Source organism: Coregonus lavaretus (assembly GCF_964263955.1).
Source record: "Coregonus lavaretus genome assembly, chromosome: 3".
Taxonomy (NCBI): domain Eukaryota; kingdom Metazoa; phylum Chordata; class Actinopteri; order Salmoniformes; family Salmonidae; genus Coregonus; species Coregonus lavaretus.
Genome location: NC_139990.1, coordinates 30,308,467 through 30,335,672, shown reverse-complemented (window position 1 = coordinate 30,335,672; position 27,206 = coordinate 30,308,467). Strand labels below are relative to the sequence as shown.

At 44.7% G+C, this 27,206-nt stretch overlaps 1 protein-coding gene across 2 annotated transcripts; it reads left to right on the top strand.

Annotated features, from left to right (window-relative positions):
* The first annotated feature begins 181 nt into the window (after positions 1–181).
* LOC311126905 (transmembrane protein 268-like) lies at positions 182–27,206 on the top strand. Of its 2 annotated transcripts, XM_084158601.1 has the most exons (11): positions 182–269; positions 6,711–6,817; positions 13,617–13,686; positions 14,598–14,727; positions 15,063–15,157; positions 21,237–21,344; positions 21,558–21,710; positions 24,959–25,069; positions 25,978–26,067; positions 26,462–26,683; positions 26,879–27,206. In XM_084158601.1, exons 3-11 carry the CDS (start codon positions 13,672–13,674, stop codon positions 27,047–27,049), a joined length of 1,095 nt encoding a protein of 364 aa, XP_084014727.1. In that variant the 5' UTR covers positions 182–269; positions 6,711–6,817; positions 13,617–13,671; the 3' UTR covers positions 27,050–27,206. The 2 variants fall into 2 exon arrangements, with proteins under 2 accessions (XP_084014727.1, XP_084014728.1); XM_084158602.1 differs by lacking the exon at positions 182–269 and having other exon boundaries at positions 6,724–6,821.

The window sequence follows — 27,206 nt, the reverse complement described above, 5'->3', positions numbered from 1 at the left end:
ACCGCCACAAAGTCAAAATTGGCTATATAGTTAAAATTCATAAAAACGAAAATTAGATTTTTGGTATTAATTTAAGGTTAGGGTTAGCAGTGTCGTTAAGGTTAGGGTTTGGTTTAAAATCGAAATAGGCGGGGTTTATGACTTTGTGGCTGTGGTAACTAGTAACGACCGGAAAAGCTGTGGGAATCAGATGGGCCATGCAATCCGGGATCCTTGGGACGTCTAACCGGGATTCTACCCCATTGAAGTTGAAATTAAAAATAGTTAAGGTAAGGGTTAAGGTTAGGGTTAGGTAAGGGTTATTTTAACCACTTGTATAATCTATTTGCATACACTTCAAACAGACATACATACCCACCAGACGCCACTATGGGTTTCTTCACGGTACCCAAACCAAAAACAGATTTAATGCGTCACTCAGTTATGTATAGAGCCATGTCATTGTGGAATGCTCTGCCACCAGAGGTTACTCAGGCAAAAGCAAGTTTAGCTTTAAAATAAATAAATATATATATATATATATATATATATATTGTATCACAGCGCTTCTCCTCTAGATCTAATTTAACTGTACTGTGGTCCTCTGTAGCTCAGCTGGTAGAGCATGGCGCTTGTAACGCCAAGGTAGTGGGTTCGATCCCCGGGACCACCCATACACAAGAAATGTATGCACGCATGACTGTAAGTCGCTTTGGATAAAAGCGTCTGCTAAATGGAATATTATTATTATTATTATTATACTGTATATAAGAATATGAATATGTATATATTAGTAGTGTGTAAATAGTATTTTAGTTGTCTTTCCTATATATAACTCTTATTTTATTATTTATTTTGAATTTAATGTAATATCTTTTGTTTTTGTTGTCTATTACTGTTCTGTACTTTGTCATGTATTTGTATGTTTTATGTGGACCCCAGGAAGAGTAGCTGCTGCATGTGCAGTAGCCAGTGCTTAATTTGTAAATTGGGAGGTGCCGGAACAGAAAGTGAGCCCGAGAGAGGTACCGGAACGCATAAAAATAACAAAAATCTTTCTAATAAAGCATTGCATGCATTATCATCGCTTTTGCTTACTGGCATAGAGCAGTGGTGTGGAGCCAGTTGCAAAAGTTGCACACATGGAGTACATTTTTTGTAGCCTAGAGTCCGGGAAAAATGTGGCCTTTTTTAAACGGATTTCATGCAATTCTATATCATTTTAGATGACTGGAGACTTTCGCAGAATCTTTTTTAATACCTCACAAATGATCAAAATGGCAGGCTACTTTGACACTGACAAACTGAGAATCTGAGATCAATAAAAACGACCTTCTCTTGAATCCATCAATAGCATAGGTGTGTAGAGAAACACATATTGTACAATATGAGGAGGAAATTATAGTCCTAAAAAAGTTTATAGTTTCACTGACTCACCCAATGATGTGCAGCTCACTCATCGGCCAAAAGCTTATCTCTCTCTTGCTTTACATTGTAAAACAATGCTGTTCGCTCAATAGGCCTATTTGGAAGTTGATAACTTGGTAACATACAGACAGATTAATATTTTATTTTCAGCAGGATCCATTTGCTTTCCAACCTGTGTTTTCCAGCGATTGTATTTGAAATATTGCGAAAGGCCTGTTTTGGCAGCATGCTGTTCACTGACAAGATTTGCCACACGTTCCCGACTGTAGCCTTGTGATTTGGCTACACACAATCCACAGCTAGGCTATTTTTTTAAAAATTAGCCATTGATCATCTGTGGCTAAATTATAGGCTTACTCCTGGTGTAGTATTGGGAATTATTTCATTTCCTTCTGAACAGCAGCACCTCCAGCACACTTCCCACAGCTATTATTCTATTAGGAAATAAATGATGAAGTGCAATGCTGGAGAGATGAGAGTTGCAGGCTCATGTCTATAACAGCACAGAGAGGGAGAGAGATCATAGAAAGTGTGTCTCATTTCAGTTCTGTGAGAGATACCGACGTGCTTCTCTATCTCACCACAGTAATGGCCACGCGTTTGTCTATATAGGCTACAATGTTGCTCAAACCATAAACCCGGGACCGCCCAACATGAATCAATTCTTAGAATATCAGGCACGTTTTCACATTACGTTTTTTAGGGGACATGACAATTACAGAGGAATCAAAATTGAATTACTCTGATTGGTTTTATTAGGATTTTTACATTGCAAACAGTGAACATTATTGTTCATGCCACAAGAGGTAGGCTAACTGATCCTGGCAAATGGGTTCCGAAACGAAAGAGTACAAAACTGAGAAGTGCCGGATCCTGGTTATACCTGCTAGACCATGCTGGTCAGACCAGCTTGACCAGCATCCGACCAGCACTGACCAGCACCAGCATGGATCAGCTAGTATAGACCACCATGGACCAGCTTGAAATGTATGCTGGTCTAGGCCAGAGCCAAATATAGAGAGAATTGGGCCAATGCGGTTTCTGTCTGAACGTTCATAGAGCGCCACTTTCTCCTCCATAGCAGTTGCTAACTGATAATTGATGCTTCCACGTTGTTCTCTAGGTTGATGTTTATTTCTGATAGTTGTCAACCTATAAACACAGACTTGGAAACACATTATCCCAAATGCTAATCAATTAAAACGTTTGGTAAATTCGCTGCACTGTTTTTCTTGTTTACAGTGGGTCATAGGGAATTGTCGGAGGCGCTCTCGTGTTGTTACATCACCAACATTTCCAGAATAAAGGCGCTAACATGGCAGCAGTTCAAAAACTTGGCCGAACTCTCTATACATATGGCTCTGGTCTATGCTGTTTTTTTTAGCAGGGTTGGCCTTGGTTATATTTTTATATACAGTGGGGGAAAAAAGTATTTAGTCAGCCACCAATTGTGCAAGTTCTCCCACTTAAAAAGATGAGAGAGGCCTGTAATTTTCATCATAGGTACACGTCAACTATGACAGACAAAATGAGAGAGAAAAATCCAGAAAATCACATTGTAGGATTTGTTATGAATTTATTTGCAAATTATGGTGGAAAATAAGTATTGGGTCAATAACAAAAGTTTCTCAATACTTTGTTATATACCCTTTGTTGGCAATGACACAGGTCAAACGTTTTCTGTAAGTCTTCACAAGGTTTTCACACACTGTTGCTGGTATTTTGGCCCATTCCTCCATGCAGATCTCCTCTAGAGCAGTGATGTTTTGGGGCTGTCGCTGGGCAACACGGACTTTCAACTCCCTCCAAAGATTTTCTATGGGGTTGAGATCTGGAGACTGGCTAGGCCACTCCAGGACCTTGAAATGCTTCTTACGAAGCCACTCCTTCGTTGCCCGGGCGGTGTGTTTGGGATCATTGTCATGCTGAAAGACCCAGCCACGTTTCATCTTCAATGCCCTTGCTGATGGAAGGAGGTTTTCACTCAAAATCTCACGATACATGGCCCCATTCATTCTTTCCTTTACACGGATCAGTCGTCCTGGTCCCTTTGCAGAAAAACAGCCCCAAAGCATGATGTTTCCACCCCCATGCTTCACAGTAGGTATGGTGTTCTTTGGATGCAACTCAGCATTCTTTGTCCTCCAAACACGACGAGTTGAGTTTTTACCAAAAAGTTCTATTTTGGTTTCATCTGACCATATGACATTCTCCCAATCCTCTTCTGGATCATCCAAATGCACTCTAGCAAACTTCAGACGGGCCTGGACATGTACTGGCTTAAGCAGGGGGACACGTCTGGCACTGCAGGATTTGAGTCCCTGGCGGCGTAGTGTGTTACTGATGGTAGGCTTTATTACTTTGGTCCCAGCTCTCTGCAGGTCATTCACTAGGTCCCCCCGTGTGGTTCTGGGATTTTTGCTCACCGTTCTTGTGATCATTTTGACCCCACGGGGTGAGATCTTGCGTGGAGCCCCAGATCGAGGGAGATTATCAGTGGTCTTGTATGTCTTCCATTTCCTAATAATTGCTCCCACAGTTGATTTCTTCAAACCAAGCTGCTTACCTATTGCAGATTCAGTCTTCCCAGCCTGGTGCAGGTCTACAATTTTGTTTCTGGTGTCCTTTGACAGCTCTTTGGTCTTGGCCATAGTGGAGTTTGGAGTGTGACTGTTTGAGGTTGTGGACAGGTGTCTTTTATACTGATAACAAGTTCAAACAGGTGCCATTAATACAGGTAACGAGTGGAGGACAGAGGAGCCTCTTAAAGAAGAAGTTACAGGTCTGTGAGAGCCAGAAATCTTGCTTGTCTGCCCTGGACCTTAAGCTGCATCCCTGCGCCTTCTTCTCCCATCGCCTTAACGCCCTGGAGAGGAATTATGATGTGGGGAATCGAGAACTACTCGCGGTGAAGATGGCCTTGGAGGAGTGCAGACACTGGTTAGAGGGGACGGAACTTCCATTCATAGTGTGGACGGATCACAAGGACCTGGAATATCTCCGCACCGCCAAGCGTCTCAACTCCAGGCAAGCTCGATGGGCCCTGTTGTTCACCCTTTCAACTTCACCATCTCCTACCGCCCGGGGTCTAAGAATGTTAAGCAGGACGCGCTTTCACGCCGCTATTGCCCTGCCTCTACACCCTCGGACCCCGAGACCATTCTTCCTACCTTGTGCCTAGCGGCTACCCTCGTTTGGGGAATAGAGAACCAGGTCCGTGAGGCGCAGCCCCCAGGGGGGCCCGGCTAACCGGATGTTTGTCCCAGACGCTGCCCGGTCCCCGGTCCTGGAAGGGGCTCATTCCTCCAGGCTTGCCTGCCATCCTGGCTCCCGTCGGACCCTGGCCTTTGTGCGACGATGCTTTTGGTGGCCCACCATAGTTCCAGATGTCTCCGCGTTCGTCGCCGCCTGCACGGTCTGTGCTCAGAACAAGACTCCTCGGCAAGCTCCGGCTGGTCTCCTTCAACCTCTTCCTGTCCCTCACCATCCCATGTCACATATATCTCTGGACTTCGTCACTGGTCTCCCTCCGTCTGATGGCAACACCACTATCCTCACGGTGGTGGAAAGGTTTTCCAAAGCCGCCCATTTCATTCCCCTCCCCAAGTTACCTTCTGCCAATGAGATGGCCCAGGTCATGGTGCAGCACGTCTTCCGAATCCATGGACTTCCGGTGGACATGGTTTACGACCGTGGTCCTCAGTTCTCGTCCCGGTTCTGGAAGGCGTTCTGCACACTTATTGGATCGTCGGCCAGTCTGTCCTCCGGGTTTCATCCCCAATCCAACGGCCAGTCGGAGTGTGCCAATCAGGACCTGGAGACGACTCTTCGGTGCCTTGTCACAGCCAAACCCACCACCTGGAGCCAGCAACTCGTGTGGGTGGAGTACGCCCAAAACACCTTTCTATGCTCAGCCACTGGGCTCTCGCCCTTGAGTGCTCTGTGGGTTATCAGCCCCCGCTCTTCCTGGAGCAAGAGGAAGAGGTCAACATACCCTCTGCCCAGATGTTCATCCGCTGCTGTCGGCGTACCTGGAAGAGAGCTCGGTCCGCTCTTCTCAAGACCACCTCCAGGTATCGCCACCAGACCCAGGCTCCCCGCTATCGTCTTGGGCAGAGGGTATGGATGTCCACTCGGGATCTGCCTCTCCGGGTAGAGTCCCACAAACCTTCCCCCCATTTTATCGGCCCTTTCCCCATTTCCAAGATCCTTAGCCCCTCTGCTGTTCGCCTTCTGTTGCCCCGCACCCTCCGTAAACATCCCACGTTTCATGTATCAAGGATTAAACCTCTGTCTCGCAGCCCTGTGTCTCCTCCACTGCCCTGGATTATTGACCTCTGCCTGACCGTGAGCCTGCCTTCCGTTCTGTACCTTTCAGACTCTGCTCTGGATTACTGACCTCTGCCTGCCCTTGACCTGTTGCTTGCCATCCCCTGTTTTTGTAATAAACTTTTGTTATTTTGAACTGTCTGTATCTGGGTCTTCTCCTGAACGGTGATAAAAATACAATAATCAGTGTGTCCTTGGTCCTTGTACCTCCAGTCTGGCGTCAATCACTATCAACAGATATGAGTTTAATCCATAACATACAGCATCTAGTCTAGTGAACATTACAAACAGAACACTGTAAATTATGTGTATTACAGAAAGGGAAAATATATAAATATGCTAAACATTGTTAAATCACTCTAAACTGAATATGAACTTTGTTCACCTTCAATATTACCATTACAATGATGATGATGATGATGATAAGTGCCAGACACAACTAGCTAAGAATTACATTTAATTTACTCCTTCATACCACAAGATGGCATACTAGGCTGAGAACTGTAGTGACATGAAAGACTGGCCACCATGCCTGTGTTGTGCCGTGCCACAGTCACACTGTTTACTGTAGTCTGCTGTGTCCAGAGTAATAAACCATTGAGACACCAAGTCAACATTTCATCTGGACTTTGCCCTCATCAAGTTCCTGAAATTATAGAGAGAACAATATGAAACTTTATTGTAATCTCAAAACCAAGGTGGAATCATTCACGCGTTTATTACATGGGTCATCAGATTGTGGTCTCTAGACAATCTTTCAGGTCAAATGAGTTAATCTATTTAGTCTCACAAAAGTATACAGATTTCCATGGTCCCAAGTTACTATCAATACCATACTCTCTGCATGTTCTAATTTGTCAGTGTTTTCATGTGTGTGTGTGTGTGTCTTTGTGCACGCTCGTGCGTCCATCCATGCTTACGTGTGTGTGTGCATGCATGCCTGTGGGGCATGAGTTAATGTGTGACAGTCTCAGCCCATAGCAGCAGACCACCAGACCAGATTCATGACAGCCTGGAGAACATCTGCTAAACTCACTGGCATCCAGATCAACTCACACACCAGCTAGGACAACAAGCTAAGGTAGGTAAGGAATAGTATTTGCGTGTATATGAGTGTGTTTGTGTGTGTAGCCCATGTGTGTGCATTGCTGCCTCATATAGTTCAAGTACGATCCTAGTTCTGTCACCTCTGTGAGGTTATTTCCATTTCTTTATTTCAAGAAAAGTTTGTTGTTGTTATGTTTTAATACATTCCTCTGCCAGAAATTCAATAAACAAGGGACCCTATGCAGAGAGGGCAACCCATGTACACAATAACGATTTTTGTTAAGTGGACTCATTTTCTCATTCACTCTCTCACTCTGAGAAGCGTAGAACGCATTCCACCAGTCATGTGGTTAGGCTGATATGAGTCACAAGCTGGGAGAGAGGGAGAGAAAGTAAGAGAGAGAGAGCGGGGGGAGGGGGGGGGGGGGGGGAGAGGGGTGTAGTGAGTAAGAGGGGGTCAAGTAAAAGTAAAATACAAAAGTATGTGGACACCCCTTCAAATTAGTGGATTTGGCTATTTCAGCCACACCCGTTGCTGACAGGTGTATAAAATCGAGCACACAGCCATGCAATCTACATAGACAAACATTGGAAGTGGAATGGCCTGTACTGAAGAGCTCAGTGACTTTCAACGTGGCACTGTCATAGGATTTTCAACATTTCTGTCCTGCTAGAGCTGCTCCGGTCAACTGTAAGTGCTGTTATTGTGAAGTGGAAATGTCTAGGAGCAACAACGGCTCAGCCGCAAAGTGGTAGGCCACACAAGCTCACAGAAAGGGACTGCCGAGTGCTGAAGCGCGTAGCGCGTAAAAATCGTCCGTCCTCGGTTGCAACACTCACTACAGAGTACCAAACTGCCTCTGGAAGCAACGTTAGCACAATAACTGTTTGTCGGGAGCTTCATGAAATGGGTTTCCATGGCCGAGCAGCCGCACACAAGCCTAAGATCACCATGCGCAATGCCAAGCATCGGCTGGAGTGGTGTAAAGCTTGCCGCCATTGGACTCTGGAGCAGTGGAAACGCATTCTCTGGAGTGATGAATCACGCTTCACCATCTAGCAGTCCGACAGACAAATCTGGGTTTGGCAGATGCCAGGAGAACGCTACCTGCCCCAATGCATAGTGCCAACTGTAAAGTTTGGTGGAGACTGAATAATGGTCTGGGGCTGTTTTTCATGGTTTGGACTAGGCCCCTTACTTCCAGTGAAGGGAAATCTTAACGCTACAGCATACAATGACATTCTAGACGATTCTGTACTTCTAACTTTGTGTCAACAGTTTGGGGAAGGCCCTTTCCTGTTTCAGCATGACAATGCCCCCGTGCAGGTCCATACAGAAATGGTTTGTCGAGATTGGTGTGGAAGAACTTGACTGGCCTGCACAGAGCCCTGACCTCAACCCCATCGAACACCATTGGGATGAATTGGAACGCCGACTGCGAGGCAGGCCTAATCGCCTAACATCAGTGCCCGACCTCACTAATGCTCTTGTGGCTGAGTCCCCGCAGCAATGTTCCAACATCTAGTGGAAAGTCTTCCCAGAAGAGTAGAGGCGGTTATAGCAGCAAAGGGGGGACCAACTCCATATTAATGGCCATGATTTTGGAATGCGATGTTAGACGAGCAGGTGTCCACATACTTTTGTCTGGGAAGTGTAGTTGTATGTGAAGAAAAGGGACCAAATAATTGAGAAAGGAAAGGGTTAAATGCTTCTGGGAGAATGTTTCAAATGCTGTAACTGTATTAAAGTAAATGGGACTTTTTTCAGGATTTTGGCAATGAGGCTCTTTATCTACTTCCGCAAAGTCAGATGAACATATGGATATCGTTTTTATGTCTCTGTGTCCAGTATGAAGGAAATTAGAGGTCGTTTTGCGAGCCAATGCTAACTAGAGTTAGCGCAATGACTGTAAGTCTACGGGTATGCTAGCAGATACACATAGACTTCCAGTCATTGCAATTACTTTCGTCTTAAGTGCGGGTGGGTAGGAACTTTAATGTAATAGTTTCTACATTGAATAGTCTCTGGAGAGTTGTCCTATTAGTCATGTGTCTTTCTTTATGTTCAGAACCTCAACTGTAACTGGTGCACATAACGATTCTGTGAAATTGTTCTTATCTTTAAAAATCATACCTAGAATTTGGAGTACAGAGGGAATAGATGAAGAGAAAATGCTTGGGGAGTACTCAGCCAAGCTGAAGAGCTTTCCCCAAAAAATTGGTTTCTCTTCTCTGTTGTAAAACCTTCTTGTAGATACACACAGACACACACAACACACATCAAACATCACAGCAATATACACTCATTCACATAAAGGTGTAAACAGGCACTTGTATGGTACTTTTTTCATTAGGTGCACCAACGTGGTCGAACTGTTTGAAAGTTGGCAACTCACTTACGGTGAGGGAAAAAAGTATTTGATCCCCTGCTGATTTTGTACGTTTGCCCACTGACAAAGAAATGATCAGTCTATAATTTTAATGGTAGTGTCACGATCGTTCATCGACGGGTCAGACCAAGGCGCAGCGTGATATGCATACATGTTTATTTGACTATTAAACTATTAAAAGGTACACAAACAACACACCTAACACGGAACAAGATCCCACAACCCACTAGTGCCAATAGGCTGCCTAAGTATGGTCCCCAATCAGAGACAACAAGCGACAGCTGCCTCTGATTGGGAACCACACTGGCCAACATAGAAATAAACATACTAGATTCTACAACATAGAACTAACACAACAAGGAATACACACACCCTGACTCAACATATAAGCGTCCCCTGAGTCAGGGCGTGACAGTACCCCCCCCCCAAAGGTGCGGACTCCGACCGCGCAACATAAACATAACAGGGTAGGGGCCGGGTGGGCATTCCGCCTCGGAGGCGGATCCGGGCGTGACCACCACCTATTCTCCGCCTCCCTGTTGCGCCCCTGGTCTGGTCTGGACCTCGGCGCGCTGCTTGCCCTCTCCTTCCTCCCACGAAGTACCAAGCCCTGTCTGGACCCTGGTGTGGGAGACCCCGAACCTGGAGAGGGGCTGACATCTGGGTCTGGACTGGAACCGCTGACTGGAGCTGAACCCGACGACGGTGGAGCGAACTGCTCTGGCTCCGGAGTAGAGCCACTGACCGGAGCTGGATCAGGCACCGGTGGAGCGGACTGCTCTGGCTCCGGAGTGGAGCCGCTGACCGGAGCTGGACTGGACCCCGGTGGAGCGGATTGCTCTGGCTCTGGAGTGGAGCAGCTGACCGGAGCTGAACTGGGCACCGGTGGAGCGGACTGCTCTGGCTCCGGAGTGGATCCGCTGACCGGAGCTGGACTGGACCCCGGTGGAGCGGATTGCTCTGGCTCCGGAGTGGAGCAGCTAACCGGAGCTGGATCAGGCACCGGTGGAGCGGACTGCTCTGGCTCCGGAGTGGCACCGGTGGAACAGGCACGGGCCGTGCCGGACTGGACACACGCACCACTGGTCTGGTGCGAGGAGCAGGCATGGGCCGGACCGGACTAGGAACACGCACCACTGGCTTGATGCGAGGAGCAGGAACGGGCCGGGCTGGGCTGGCGACGCGCACCACTGGCTTGGTGCGAGGGGCAGGAACAGGCAGGGCCGGGCTGGCGACGCGCACCACTGGCTTGGTGCGAGGGGCAGGAACAGGCCGGGCCGGGCTGGCGACGCGCACCACTGTCTTGGTGCGAGGGGCAGGAACAGGTCGGACCGGGCTGGCGACGCGCACCACTGACTTGGTGCGAGGGGCAGGAACAGGCCGGGCCGGGCTGGCGACGCACACCGCTAGCTTGGTGCGAGGGGCAGGAACAGGCCGGGCCGGGCTGGCGACGCACACCACTGGCTTGGTGCGAGGGGCAGGAACAGGCCGGGCCGGGCTGGCGATGCGCACCACTAGCTTGGTGCGAGGGGCAGGAACAGGCCGGGCCGGGCTGCGAAGGCAGACTGAAGGTCTGGAGCGGAGAGCTGGCACAACCCGTCCTGGCTGGCTGCCCACTTTCGCACTACACGTGCGTGGCGCTGGCACAGGACGCACTGGGCTGTGCACGCGTACTGGCGATACAGCTCGTAGAACTGGCGCAGGATATGCGGGACAGAGGAGGCGTACTGGAGACCAGGAGCGTTGAGCCGGCACACCCCGTCCTGGCTGGATGCCCATCTTCGCACGGCACGTGCGTGGTGCAAGTACAGGACGTACAGGACTGTGCCGGCGCACTGGCGACACAGTACGTAGCTCCGCATAACATGGAGCTTGCCCAGTCATACGTCTTCTCGCGTGAGTACGGGGAGTTGGCTCTGCTCTAACCCTAGGCTCCGCCAACCACCCTCTTAGCCCCCCAAAAAATTTTTCTTGAGGCTGTCTCTCGGGCTTCTTCCTCGACCGGCTTCCTCTGTGCTGCCGTTGCTCCTCTCCTGCCTGGGCTTCTACCTTTGCCCATGGCCCTTTCCCCGCAAATATCTCCTCCCATGACCACCATTTGCCCACCTGTGACATGGCAATTCGCTCTTCCTGGGCACGCTGCTTGGTCCTCGTTTGGTGGGATCTTCTGTCACGATCGTTCATCGACGGGTCAGACCAAGGCGCAGCGTGATATGCATACATGTTTATTTGACTATACGACAAAACAAGAAACGAAACGTGAAGTCCAAGGTACACAAACAACATACCTAACACGGAACAAGATCCCACAACCCACTAGTGCCAATAGGCTGCCTAAGTATGGTCCCCAATCAGAGACAATGAGCGACAGCTGCCTCTGATTGGGAACCACACCGGCCAACATAGAAATAGACATACTAGATTCTACAACATAGAACTAACACAACAAGGAATACACACACCCTGACTCAACATATAAGCGTCCCCTGAGTCAGGGCGTGACAGGTAGGTTTATTTGAACAGTGAGAGACAGAATAACAACAAAAAAATCCAGAAAAACGCATGTCAAAAGTGTTATAAATTTATTTGCATTTTAATAAGGGAAATAAGTATTTGACCCCTCTGCAAAACATGACTTAGTACTTGGTGGCAAAACCCTTGTTGGCAATCACAGAGGTCAGACGTTTCTTGTAGTTGGCCACCAGGTTTGCACACATCTCAGGAGGGATTTTGTCCCACTCCTCTTTGCAGATCTTCTCCAAGTCATTAAGGTTTCGAGGCTGACGTTTGGCAACTCGAACCTTCAGCTCCCTCCACAGATTTTCTATGGGATTAAGGTCTGGAGACTGGCTAGGCCACTCCAGAACCTTAATGTGCTTCTTCTTGAGCCACTCCTTTGTTGCCTTGGCCGTGTGTTTTGGGTCATTGTCATGCTGGAATACCCATCCACGACCCATTTTCAATGCCCGGCTGAGGGAAGGAGGTTCTCACCCAAGATTTGACGGTACATGGCCCGTCCATCGTCCCTTTGATGCGGTGAAGTTGTCCTGTCCCCTTAGCAGAAAAACACCCCCAAAGCATAATGTTTCCACCTCCATGTTTGACGGTGGGGATGGTGTTCTTGGGGTCATAGGCAGCATTCCTCCTCCTCCAAACACGGCTTGTTGAGTTGATGCCAAAGAGCTCGATTTTGGTCTCATCTGACCACAACACTTTCACCCAGTTCTCCTCTGAATCATTCAGATGTTCATTGGCAAACTTCAGACGGGCCTGTATATGTGCTTTCTTGAGCAGGGGGACCTTGCGGGCGCTGCAGGAGTTCAGTCCTTCACGGCGTAGTGTGTTACCAATTGTTTTCTTGGTGACTATGGTCCCAGCTGCCTTGAGATCATTGACAAGATCCTCCCGTGTAGTTCTGGGCTGATTCCTCACCGTTCTCATGATCATTGCAACTCCACGAGGTGAGATCTTGCATGGAGCCCCAGGCCGAGGGACATTGACAATTATTTTGTGTTTCTTCCATTTGCGAATAATCGCACCAACTATTGTCACCTTATCACCAAGCTGCTTGCCGATGGTCTTGTAGTCCATTCCAGCCTTGTGTAGGTCTACAATCTTGTCCCTGACATCATTGGAGAGCTCTTTGGTCTTGGCCATGGTGGAGAGTTTGGAATCTGATTGATTGATTGCTTCTGTGGACAGGTGTCTTTTATACAAGTAACAAGCTGAGATTAGGAGCACTCCCTTTAAGAGTGTGCTCCTAATCTTGGCTCGTTACCTGTAGAAAAGACACCTGGGAGCCAGAAATCTTTCTGATTGAGAGGGGGTAAAATGTTATTTCCCTCATTAAAATGCAAATCAATTTATAATATTTTTGACATGCATTTTTCTGGATGTATTTGTTGTTACTCTGTCTCTCACTGTTCAAATAAACCTACCCTTAAAATTATAGACTGATCATTTCTTTGTCAGTGGGCAAACGTACAAAATCAGCAGGGGATCAAATACTTTTTCCCCTCACTGTACTTACAGCAGGAAGTGAGAATGAGAGAGTGTGTCCTTGAGAGAGAGAGAGGAGAGGGAGAGAGAGGAGAGAGAGAGGAGAGAGGGAGAGAGAGAGAGAGAGAGAGAGAGAGAGAGAGAGAGAGAGAGAGAGAGAGAGAGAGAGAGAGAGAGAGAGAGAAAACGAGAAACCGAGAGAGAGGAGAGAGAGAACTGGAGTAGGGATAGAAGAAGACAACTTGAAATCACGCTTGCCAACAGCATTTTCACACGTTTGTGCTAAAATGTGTCTCCCTCTCTAACAATCAAACGAGAGACACAGGGCGGGAGAGGGAAAGAGGGACGGTGGGGGAGAGAGAGCAAAAACAAGAGAATGAGAAAGCAACAGTAGTGTCTAAAAATGTAGCCGCAGTCTCTTTATTTTGTCACTTTCTTTTTCAGAGTTTGTAGCTGTTGAAAGGAGAGCGATAACTTGGCTGTGTATGGTGCGTTGAAGATGGACCCTGTTGAGGTGCAGTATGTCTATCTTATAACTGTGGTACAGCTTAGCCACTTTTAACAGAAACCTGTGAATTGTGTAGGCAAATTTTTTTTAAAGAACAGTACATTTAAGTCTACTCAGTCTGCTACTAAACTTATTGTTGGAACTTATGCTGAAACTTGAAAGTGTTGAATCAGAAACCTTGTTGGTAAAAGTTTAGATTCATTCTTCTGTTGGTTTCTCCAACATGCTGACAGAACATAGCAGAGCAATGTAATCAATTCTAAAAGGAGAAGTGATGTGGTTTCCGGTTGCTTTTGAAACATAGGACACATCAAGTGCTTGACTTCTCTAAAGTTAAGCTTTGGCGTTTGATGCCATTGCTAGATAAAGTTATAGTCTCAGATTGGGCCTCTCAAAGGGAGCTTCAGCTTCAGCCATTGGACATGTTCTCTCCAACAGTGTCAGTACAAGCCATGCCCCAGGAAAACACTATCTACTGAGGGAATATTTGTTACATTTTCGAATTTCAATGTCTTTCTTTGTTTTGCATGACACTGGAATGTGCTGCTTGCTTGCTATAATGTTGTTACTCACTTCAAATACTGTGTATACATCACACACACATCTGAAAACCTATGGCACATGGGACAACTGAGAAGTCGTGTTGTAATCAGACCAAGCATCTGTCTGCTTGAGCAACGGAAGTAGCCTGGTCCCAGATCTATTTGTGCTGGTTTGCCAACTCTTTCAGTCATTGTAGGAGTTGGCAAGACAGCAAAAACAGATCTGGGACCAGGCTAACGGAACTGTGTTGCTGTGGTCAGATGCACTGTTTATTTCACGCTGACAGTCAGGGCCATTCACGCTCTTACTCATTTCCTCTGAATTACGGTTTCAGCAATTTTGATTCAACTCTATGACTGTTTTTGCTCGTTCAGGGTCTCGTCATCATGGATGAGATGGAGGACAAGACTTCTGTGCCTTCAGATGAGAGTGATGTTGAAGCTGACCTAAGACGATCATCCAAGATCCAGCCAGAAAACAGAAGAACATCTAGATGGAAGAATGGTGCGTAGTAACGTAGTTATCAAATTGTACAATGGGTAAGAGTCTGACCATGTAAAATATGCTCTTTGTCAAATCATTATTCTTGTTTTTTTTCTCTTCCTTGTTCTATTTTTTCCCTCTTTGTAAGTTTTTGGGATAAACAAACCCTTTTCACAATGATCCACTTTATTTATTTACCCTCTATACCTTTTTTATTCTTTCTCTATGTTTTGACTCTCACACTCACTCTCCTTTTTCATCACTGTTAAAATCTCTGTCAGAATGTGTTATTGTCGACCTTAACACTCTCCCCCCCATCTCTCTCTCCCTCTCCCTCTCCCTTTTCTCTCTTCCAGGTCAGTGTGTGCTGGCAGTACCAACCTCCTCCATGCTGAGCCCCAGGTTTGATCTGTCGCTCTGCAGGGCTCTGCTGGAGAAGGACGGCTTCCAGGTCAGAGCACACACACACATAAACACTCTCTCTCTCTCTCTCTCTCTCTCTCTCTCTCTCTCATCCTCTCTCTGGGCGCCCACTAGCAATCTTTATTCTCATCAATTGCTGCGCCTCACTATGTCAAGCAGCCTGTCCACTTGTGTGGGGAGATTGAACTAGATTAGCTCGTTATCTCACTTCCTCTCTCAGACTGTCTTATGTCTCACCAAAATATAGGCCTACTGTTATTTTATCAATCTGAAAGGTTTTCATGAAGAAAAACGTGCTAAAGCCACAATCCTGAATTTGTGTGTCAGCAAACGGCACCCCCAACACTTGATTTGCTAGGCTGGAGAAATGCAAGCAAATTCATCGATAAAGCTTTGCATGCAATGACTTAGTCCATGAGATCAACATGATAGTTAAACATATTTTTAAGCTATAGGCAATAGTTTGTTTACAAAGACATAAATGACAACAAAACATAAACCATGGAGTGAGGCTGCGATTCAATCCTATTGCCCCTTTTCGGCTATGCACTTTTTAAAAGGCAATGTTTCCGTGTTCACAGAGACAAACGCTGCATGTCAGCTTTATCGGAAATTACCTTACAGATCGGAATGAATCCCGGCCTATCCTTATATTTTGGGTTATGATGGGATAAGACCGGTGTACTAAGCTCATGAGGCATTTCTAAGTTATATTCTTCAAAAATCAGTATACAGTATATAATTAATTGAAATGAAGATTGAACCGCAGTTAATATTGAACATTTTACCTCAAGTCAAAGTTGTTGGCCAAAATATCACATCCAGTGTGTGGTTTGTTTGTTGTCAAAAAGCCCTGTACCAAAACTTGGCACAGAAATTATGAGAAGAACACATCTGCAGAGTTGATATGACCACTGGGTTACGTGGCAATACCCCCTTATCTAGACTGGCTGTAGTGATGCTTTTGGAGCAGATAGGCTGCGTTGCCGAATTCTCTTCCCGATAGCTAAACAACCAACGCTTCTGCGGATGTGCAGGATTTGTTTGGCTGCCCAGAGAACAGGTTACTCTGGACAACTTCAATGATGAATGGAGAAGGGAAGGTGTTCAGGGGGGTGGAACTGGGGCGGAACTAGGCGATTACCTTCGGTCGCTCAGCATCAGCCCTTTTGGAGCACAGCTTATTCACACAGACCCTTAGTAAGGGACGTGAGAAATAACTTTCTTCAACTTTTTTATTTCCTTCTCGTTTCTTCTTTTAGAATTGTTCTACTTTTTACCCCTCAGTTGGTAGTTACAGTCTTGTCCCATCACTGTAACTCCTGTACGGACTTGGGAGAGGCAAAGGTCAAGAGCCATGCGTCCTCCGAAACACGACCTGCCAAGACGCACTGCTTCTTGACACACTTCTCACTTAACCCGGAAGCCAGCCGCACCAATGTGTCGGAGGAAACACCGTACAGCTGGCGACCGATGTTAGCCTGCATGCGCCCGGATAGGAGGTATGAGTCATACAAAGAGCTAAACAACTGCTTTGACTTTTTAAACAATATGCCTTCACTTTCCTCACAATGCCTTTTTCTTTATTTTTACTATTTTCTACATTGTACAATAATAGTGAAGACATCAACACTATGAAATAACACATATGGAATCATGTAGTAACCAAAAAAGGGTTAAACAAATCAAAATATATTTCATATTCGAGATTCTTCAAAGTAGCCACCCTTTGCCTTCATGACAGCTTTGCACACACTTGGCATTCTCTCAACCAGCTTCACCTGGAATGCTTCACCTGGAATGCATCACTCTCCTTCTTGGTCAAATAGGCCTTACACAGCCTGGAGGTGTGTTGGATCATTGTCCTGCTGAAAAACAAATGATAGTCCCACTAAGCGCAAACCAGATGGGATGGCATATCGCTGCAGAATGCTGTGGTAGCCATGCTGGTTAAGTGTGCCTTGAATTCTAAATAAATCACAGACAGTGTCACCAGCAAAGCACCCCCACACCATCACACCTCCTCCTTCATGCTTCACGGTGGGAACCACACATGCGGAGATCATCCATTCATATCACAGTCTTACTAAGACATGGCGGTTGGAACCAAAAATCTCAAATTTGGACTCATCAGACCAAAGGACAGATTTCCACCGGTCTAATGTCCATTGCTCGTGTTTCTTGGCCCAAGCAGGTCTCTTCTTCTTATTGGTGTCCTTTAGTAGTGGTTTCTTTGCAGTATAATAATAATAATAATAATATGCCATTTAGCAGACGCTTTTATCCAAAGCGACTTACAGTCATGCGTGCATACATTTTTGTGTATGGGTGGTCCCGGGGATTGAACCCACTACCTTGGCGTTACAAGTGCCGTGCTCTACCAGCTGAGCTACAGAGGACCACAGTAATTTGACCATGAAGGCCTGATTCATGCAGTCCCCTCTGAACAGTTGATGTTGAGATGTGTCTGTTACTTGAACTCTGTGAAGCATTTATTTGAGCTGTAATTTCGGAGGCTGGTAACTCTAATGAACTTGTCCTCTGCAGCAGAGGTAACTCTGGGTCTTCCTTTCCTGTGGTTGTACTCATGAGAACCAGTTTCATCATAGCGCTTGATGGTTTTTGCGATTGCACTTGAAGAAACTTTCAAAGTTCTTGAAATTTTCCGTATTGACTGACCTTCATGTCTTAAAGTAATGATGGACTGTCGTTTTTCTTTGCTTATTTGAGCTGTTCTTGCCATAATATGGACTTGGTCTTTTACCAAATAGGGCTATCTTCTGTATACCACCCCTACCTTGTCAAAACACAACTAATTGGCTCAAATGCATTAAGAAGGAAAGAAATTCCACAAACTAACTTTTAACAAGGCACACATGTTAATTGAAATACATTCCATGAAGCTGGTTGAGAGAATGCCAAGAGTGTGCAAAGTGGTCATCATGCTTTTCCAGATGAAATGGTCCAGTTTAAAGAATTTATTGAAAGTGAGAAAAACACATATGCCAGGGCATTACTTCACATGTTGAGACAGAGAAATATACAAGCAGTTTCCCAATGTTGACATTGCCTTGCAAATATTCTTGACTTTACCTCTTACCAAAGCTGTCTCTTGTCATTAACAGACTGAGTCAATTCAGGTTAGAATCACATTTGGTAGCGATTACAGGTGTGAGTCTTTCTGGGTAAGTCTATAAGAGCTTTCCACACCTGGATTGTGCAATTATTCTTTTCAAAATTCTTCAAGCTCTGTCAAATTGGTTGTTGATCATTGCTAGACAACCATTTTCAGATCTTGCCATAGATTTTCAAACAGATTTAAGTCAAAACTGTAACTCGGCCACTCAGGAACATTCACTGTCTTCTTGGTAAGCAACTAGATTTGGCCTAGTGTTTTAGGGTATTGTCCTGCTGAAAGGTGAAATAATCTCCCAGTGTGTGGTGGAAAGCAGACTGAACCATGTTTTCCTCCAGGGGTTTGTGTGTGCTTAGCTCCATTCCGTTTCCTTTTTTTATCCTGAAAAACTCCCCAGTCCTTAACGATTACAAGCAAACCCATAACATGATGCAGCCACCACTATGCTTGAAAATATGGAGAGTGGTACTCAGTCATGTGTACCAATGTGGATTTGCCCCAAACATAACACTTTGTATTCAGGACAAAAAGTTAATTGCTTTGCCACATTTTTTGCAGTATAACTTAAGTGCCTTGTTGCAAACAGGATGCATGTTTTGAAAAAATATATATTCTGTACAGGCTTCCTTATTTTCACTCTGTCAATTAGGCCTAGGTTAGTATTGTGGAGTAACTACAATCCTCAGGTTTCTCCTATCACAGCCATTAAACTCTGTAACTATTTTAAAGTCACCACTGGCCTCATGGTGAAATCCCTGAGCGGATTCCTTCCTCTCCGGCAACTGAGTTAGGAAGGTCGCTGTATATTTGTAGTGACCAAAGTGTAATTAATAACTTCACCATGCACAAAGGGATATACAATGTCTGCTTTTTTAATTTATTTTTTATCTTCCAATAGGTGCCCTTCTTTGTGAGGCATTGGAGAACCTCCCTGGTCCTTGAGTGTGCATTTCCTTCAATAATTTCCCTGTATTTAGCGCCATCCATCATTCCTTCAATTCTGACCAGTTTCCCAGTACCTGCCGATGAAAAACATCCCCACAGCATGATGCTGCCACCACCATGCTCGACTGTGGGGATGGTGTTCTTGGGGTGATGAGAGGTGTTGGGTTTGCGCCAGACATAGCGTTTTCCTTGATGGCCAAAAAGCTCAATTTGAGTCTCATCTGACCAGAGTACCTTCTTCCATTTGTTTGGGGAGTCTCCCACATGCCTTTTGGCGAACACCAAACGTGTTTGCTTATTTTTTTCTTTAAGCGATGGCTTTTTTTCTGGCCACTCTTCCGTAAAGCCCAGCTCTGTGGAGTGTATGACTTAAAGTGGTGCTATGGACAGATACTCCAATCTCTGCTGTGGAGCTTTGGTCTCTTTGTTGCCTCTCTGATTAATGCCCTCCTTGCCTGGTCCGTGAGTTTTGGTGGGCGGCCCTCTCTTGGCAGGTTTGTTGTGGTGCCATATTCTTTCCGTTTTTTAATAATGGATTTAATGGTGCTCCGTGGGATGTTCAAAGTTCCAGATATTATTTTATAACCCAACCCTGATCTGTAATTCTCCACAACTTTGTCCCTGACCTGTTTGGAGAGCTCCTTGGTCTTCATGGTGCCGCTTGCTTGGTGGTGCCCCTTGCTTAGTGGTGTTGCAGACTCTGGGCCCTTTCAGAACAGGTGTATATATACTGAGATCATGTGACAGATCCTCCCGACTGGCACAGTGGTCTAAGGCACTGCATCGCAGTGCTAGCTGTGCCACTAGAGATCCTGGTTCGAATCCAGGCTCTGTCGTAGCCGGCCGTGACCGGGAGACCCATGGGGCGGCGCACAATTGGCCCAGCGTCGTCTAGGGTAGGGGAGGGAATGGCCGGCAGGGATGTAGCTCAGTTGGTAAAGCATGGCGTTTGCAACGCCAGGGTTGTGGGTTCGATTCCCACGGGGGTATGAAAAATAGTATGAAAAATAAAAAATTAAAATAATCTATGCACTCACTAACTGTAAGTCGCTCTGGATAAGAGCGTCTGCAAAATGACTAAAATGTAAATGCAATTATCACAATTGTTCTTGTTATATTATGGATTTTTTCCCCCCAGTAAATTTACCCACGCACCGCTACTGAAGTTAACGAATTGCATCTTTGTGGGCCGATTTGTTTACAGAACATTAGGGTGTGCCAGGAGGAGAAAATCAAAAATCAAAAAATCCCTGGGGCCTAAAATGTCTTAATCCGGCCCTGGGGAGGGGAGGTGGATGTGGACTGACAGGTCCAAGGTGGACTTTACCGACTGGTTTGACCGTGATGGTGGAGAGGCTCAAAACTGTGTAAATACAAACTATCAAATGCTGTGGATTGATAATGACTGCAGCAAGGGTTACACCTTTGTCTGCGCCGAGCGTCTCTGCGCCGAGCGTCTCTGCTAGTCAGTCGTCCGTCAAGATGGAGGGGCTGTCCCTGGCTGTCCTGAGTCTTCTATCCTGAGAAGAAACCTATTAACTAAACACCTTATATTATATATTTTTTTATAATTTGCTTATGAATTGTAAATAGAACTACAAAGGTTTGTGTGCTTGCATCAGCTGTCTTTTTATTTGGTCAAGAAGCTCTGTGGCACACAAAACCTGGCACATAAATTATGATAAAACACAGGGTTACATGGCAATACCTACTTTTGTGGAATGGCTGTAGTGCTGCCTTTGGAGCACAGCTTATTCACACAGACACAGTGAGTGAAGTTAATTATTTTGTTGTTAAACGTCACACACACACACACACACTTTTACAACCTTTTGACCAACCACAACCTTGACACATATTGCAGATCAAAGCATTTGTCTTTTTCCCGCTGATCTTTTTCCCTTATCTTGTTTATTATGTGGAATGCATTTTGGTAAAGTATGAAGGCCATTGCATGGAAAATTACATTTAGAATACATTATTACCATGTGTTCACTGTTTGGTTCTTTTGGTTTCTCCACTGTAGATTCCTGTAGCAGACTTTGAGACACCTCTGGATATAGCACTGGACATGCCCTCGGTCAGGAGATACCTGTTCTTTAACTCTTCTCTCTTCCACTTCATCATGGCACCGGTAGGGTCCCTCAAAGTATTGATTAATAACTCAAGGGTCATGTTGTTTGTTATTTTTTACATCCATTACGTTATTCACAATATAGTGTCCAGTATCTGTGTATCTCATACACTATCTGGGGATCTTATACTAATGTGTCCTGTATTTGTTCAGAGTTAGTGCTAGTTCTTCTATGTTTAGTTTATACTGTGTATCATTTTATCTCCCTTCCAGATTCTATATGTGGTGATATGGTGTGCTGTGTTCTCCACTCTTCATCTCTATCTCTCGGTCACTAACTACTGGGTCCTCTGCCTGTCTGTCAGTCTGGTCTCCATCTTACTCACCACAGCCATCATCGTCATCCTCCACTATAGTAACAAGGAGGTGGGTGTTCAATCTGTTTATCAGTCTGAGAGCACGTAACCTTTTACTGCATTGGGCTAAAGTAGGGTCATTCAGAGGGTTTCTTGGTAGTCTTACACAAACCTACTTTGAAGCAAAAGTATAAACCTCACACACATGGTTATGGGCTTAAAAAAAGAAAACACCCATACCTTGTCAGAGATAGAGTTGAAATGTAGTCAATTTTGAGTTTGCATCGCAATATTAAACTTTACAGTGCATTCGGAAAGTATTCAGACCCCTCACTTTTTCCACATTTTGTTACGTTAAAGCCTTATTCTAAAGTGGATTAAATAAAAAATGTTCCCCATAATGAGAAAGCGAAAACAGGTTTTTAGAAATGTTTGCAAATCTATATAAAAAAAAATAAAAAAATACCTTATTTACATAAGTATTCAGACCCTTTGCTATGAGACTCGAAATTGAGCTCAGGTGCATCTTGTTTCCATTGATCATCCTTGAGTTGTTTCTACAACTTGATTGGAGTCCACCTGTGGTAAATTCAATTGATTGGACATGATTTGGAAAGGCACACACCTGTCTATATAAGGTCCCACAGTTGACAGTGCATGTCAGAGCAAAAACCATGAGGACAAAGCCATATCTCAGACTGCCCATCTTAATCTTTTCTTTTTATTGGCCAGTCTGAGATATGGCTTTTTCTTAGCAACTCTGCCTAGAAGGTCAGCATCCCGGAGTCGCCTCTTCACTGTTGACATTGAGACTGGTGTTTTGCAGGTACTATTTAATGAAGCTGCCAGTTGAGGACCTGTGAGGCGTCTGTTTCTCAAACTAGACACTCTAATGTATTTGTCCTCTTGCTCAGTTGTGCACTGGGGCCTCCCACTCCTCTTTCTATTCTGGTTAGAGCCAGTTCGCGCTGTTCTGTGAAGGGAGTAGTACACAGCGTTGTACGAGATCTTCAGTTTCTTGGCAATTTCTCGCATGGAATAGCCTTCATTTCTCAGAACAAGAATAGACTGACGAGTTTCAGAAGAAAGTTATTTGTTTTTGGCCATTTTGAGCCTGTAATCAAACCCACAATTGCTGGTGTTCCAGATACTCAACTAGTCTCAAGAAGGCCAGTTTTATTGCTTCTTTAATCAGCACAACAGTTTTCAGCTGTGCTAACATAATTGCAAAAGGGTTTTCTAATGATCAATTAGCCTTATAAAATGATAAACTTGGATTAGCAAACACAATGTGCCATTGGAACACAGGACTGATGGTTGCTAATAATGGGCCTCTGTACGCCTATGTAGATATTCCATAAAAAATCTGCCGTTTCCAGCTACAATAGCCATTTACAACATTAACAATGTCTACACTGTATTTCTGATCAATTTGATGTTATTTTAATGGACAAAAAAATTGCTTTTCTTTTGAAAACAAGGACATTTCTAAGTGACCCCAAACTTTTGAACGGTAGTGTATACAGTACCAGTCAAAGGTTTGGACACACCTACTCATTCAAGGGTTATTCTTTATTTTTACTATTTCTTACATTGTAGAATAATAGTGAAGACATCAAAACTATGAAATAACGCATATGGAATCATGTAGTAACCAAAAAAGTCTTAAACAAATAAAAATATATTTTATATTTGAGATACTTCAAATAGCCACCCTTTGCCTTGATGACAGCTTTGCACACTCTTGGCATTCTCTCAACCAGCTTCACCTGGAATGCTTTTCCAACAGTCTTGAAGGAGTTCCCACATATGCTGAGCACTTGTTGGCTGCTTTTCCTTCACTCTGCCGTCCGACTCATCCCAAACCATCTCAATTGGGTTGAGGTCGGGGGATTGTGGAGGCCAGGTCATCTGATGCAGCACTCCATCACTGTCCTTCTTGGTAAAATAGCCCTTACACCGCCTGGAGGTGTGTTGGGTCATTGTCCTGTTGAAAAACAAATGATAGTCCCACTAATCCCAAACCAGATGGGATGGCGTATCACTGCAGAATGCTGTGGTAGCCATGCTCGTTAAGTGTGCCTTGAATTCTAAATTAATCACAGACAGTGTCACCAGCAAAGCACCCCCACACCATAACACCTCCTCCACCATGCTTTATGGTGGGAACTACGCATGCAGACATCATCCGTTCACCCACACCTCGTCTCACAAAGACACGGCTGTTGGAACCAAAAATCTCAAATTTGGACTCTAGACCAAAGGACAAATTTCCACCGGTCTAATGTATAATATGGATTTTTCTATTCCAGTTTAAAGTTGGTAATTTTGTTTGTGTATTGGAAAAATAGTTCTCAGAGTTGGTTATCAGTTTTGGTGTGGTTTTGACATGTAGGTGTCCGGGAGACTGGGGAACCAGCTTCCCCCTGAAGCTAGGACAGCAGAGTTCCTGCCCATCTTCTGAAAACATCTACCTAAACAAGCCCTACCTCTTCGAAGAGTATCTAAAATAATCCCACAGCACCCCCTCTTGCTCCACATCCTCACCCCACCCACCCCAAAAATCTAAATGAACAACATAAATAAATAAAAGCCTTTTGTGAATTAACACTCACACTTGACTTCATTTCCCCCTCTTACTAGCTGTACTTACTATGACTGTGATCTGTGGTTGTCCCACCTAGCTATCTTAAGATGAATGCACTAACTGTAAGTCGCTCTGGATAAATGACGAAAATGTAAATGAGCAGTGAGCAGCTGGTCAGCTGGTCATTTATGGCCCTGCTGACAGCTGGGGATTTATGACCTTGTGTTGGAGGGGAGCAAGGCTGATAAAGATCTCAACTGGTGATTTGGCTGGCTAAGGGCCTGTTTGACATAGAAACACCTGATTTTCAGCAGTTTAAAAAAATGTTTAAATGTTTAAACATTAATTATGAAAAATATGAATGAAATCCCACCCATGGGGCCACTAGAGGGCGCTTTTGGGCATTTGACTACAGGAAAAGGTAGAGTCTTAATGGGTAGCCCACATATAAATGCCTTCTAATCTTTAATCGCAGTGCTAAAATTAGTGAGCTGTGGTAGCAACATAAATTATGCATAGATATTAATAGGAATACATCTGTGCTTAATAGACTACATAGATATGCCACACAAGAGGATTGAAGTGAAATATTCAGACACCTTGAAACCAATGTGGTTCGTTATTGAACACCATGAATTCTATAGAGATATTGGACTATAGTCTGCAACCAGTTTTAAGACCAAAAAACGTTAATGTAGATGTACCTGTAACATTTAATGGTCTTCCAACAGATAAACATCAACATCGACGTGCGACTCATCCAGGTGAATGAGAGGCTGAGCCAACATATGCTGCTAGTGGGCGTGGCTGACTGGGTGCAGAACTGCACTGGAACTCTACAGGTAGGCTACTGTAACCTGCACATATAGGCAGCTCAATCTGAGAGGGCAGACATTTTGTGTCAAACCTTTTTATCACACTCAATTTCTTGTAATTGAGGTTACTTCTAAATACCTTTACTGTTTTTTGTGATATTAATCTAAGCAGATCCTTCGACCGATCAATACGGCAAGACACTTTGAAGTTATATATCAATGTATTAATTCTGTAGTTTAATTGAAATAGGACTTTCCAGGTGAACAAAAGAGAAGAGCAGTCAGAGATAAAGTCAATCAACAATCTATCTGGTTTATTACAAGTTGCAACAGGGAGACACCACCCAGCACAGAGAACTGGCCTCTTTGAGACAGGCCCTTTTATATCCTAATCAGACAGTAACAAATGTTCTGGCTCGTATAAAGTCAAAACAAAAAGACAGTGACTTTATTAGCTGCTGGAGAATCACAGTGTCCACAGAATGTCATCAATACAACATTGAATAATCAGTGTGTCTTCGGTCCTTACCTCCAGTCTGGCATCAATCACTATCAACAGATACCTGTATGAGATTAATCCATAACAAGTCTACCCGTTGGGCACAGACGTCTATTCAACGTCTATTCCACATTGGTTCAACGTAATTTCATTGAAATGACATGGAAACAACATTGATTCAACCAGTGTGTGCCCAGGGGATAGTGACCATAGACCCACACCTTGAGTGTCAATAATGGTATATTGGAAATTATGTGTATTACAGAAACTCCATATGCTAAACATTGTGTTGATCACTCTAGACCAAATGTGAACTTTAGTCATCTACAATGTCCATATTACATTCATCCATCTGTCTTTCTGTTTGTTTGTCTCTGACCATCTGTCTGTCTTTCTGTCTGCCTGCCTGCCTGTGTCTCGTCTCGTTCTCTCTCAGCTGTTCATTGTGTACTGGGATACGGCCCACTGCTTGAGGGCACTGACTGAAACTCTAGAGGAGATGAGCTTTGTCGGAGACGAGGCCCAGGTACGTACATCATGATGTCACCATGTTCGCTCTGCGACTCTATTGATTTGTGTTTGTGTTCTCTTTGGCAAGGCTTTCAGTAGTGACATGCTGTTTAGGGAAGGCAATGGGATATAATATGCATAGATCGATACTGACAAATCTCTGTGTACTGTTATAAGGAATTGTCTGAGGCAAATTGAAATGAAACTGGACATTGACAATAGGAGACATTTGAGCATTATATATTGTGTGTTAGGCCTATCGGAGGGTTTTATTTGGTGTATATAGCCTTTCAATTGCCTAGTAAGGCAATCTTGTGACGTATAATGATGACCACCATTCAGTGTTTCTGTGTAGCACTAGCAGACAATGCACTCTAATGGGTTCCCCTTACTTTTCACTCACTCCCTAGAAGAGACTCAAGAAGAGAATGTCCCACCTTGTCCTGGTGACAGAGGTCATGACCCTTGACCCTGTGGCGGTGGGGTCAAGTGTTCATGAAGGTTCTGATGAGGAAAGGCCCCTCTTGGTGAACGATGAGGAGACTGAACGCAGTACCTCAACCAGCCAGAGGGAGGACACCAAACTCACCACTAACTACATTTTGGTACCGGACCAAATACTACCAGCTCAGGTAAGTTAGACTGCTTTCAATAATACTTGTAATCTTATGTTAAGATGTAGACTGCTCGCTAAAGGTATTCCAGATTAGTGGAGGCTGGTGGAGGGAGAAATCTGGGAGCCACCTATAGACTGTAGCATGTGTTCAATACAGTATTACGAAGTCTCTTTTGTTGTTCATGTTATACTAACATATCCCTTTTTGCAGGCCAAAGCACTCCAACTTCTACTGACCTACGGTGCGGTTTATGTCAAGCTGTTGGTGTCGGAAAAGCTGCCAAACTCCACACACCGCCCCCTACACCCCAGGATGAATCACTGCACCACCGCCTCCCTTTGTCTCTGTCAGTATATAAAAACCAAGGTCCTACAATTATAAGACGGGGACACAGAAAAGCTGATGCATTCTACTTATAATAATATGTTACTGTAGGACAATAGAATATTTGCACTGACAATGTAAAAGTCACGATTTAATACCCACTTTTGTGTACATTTTGCATTAAATTATACAAACAATAAATATATATCTTTAA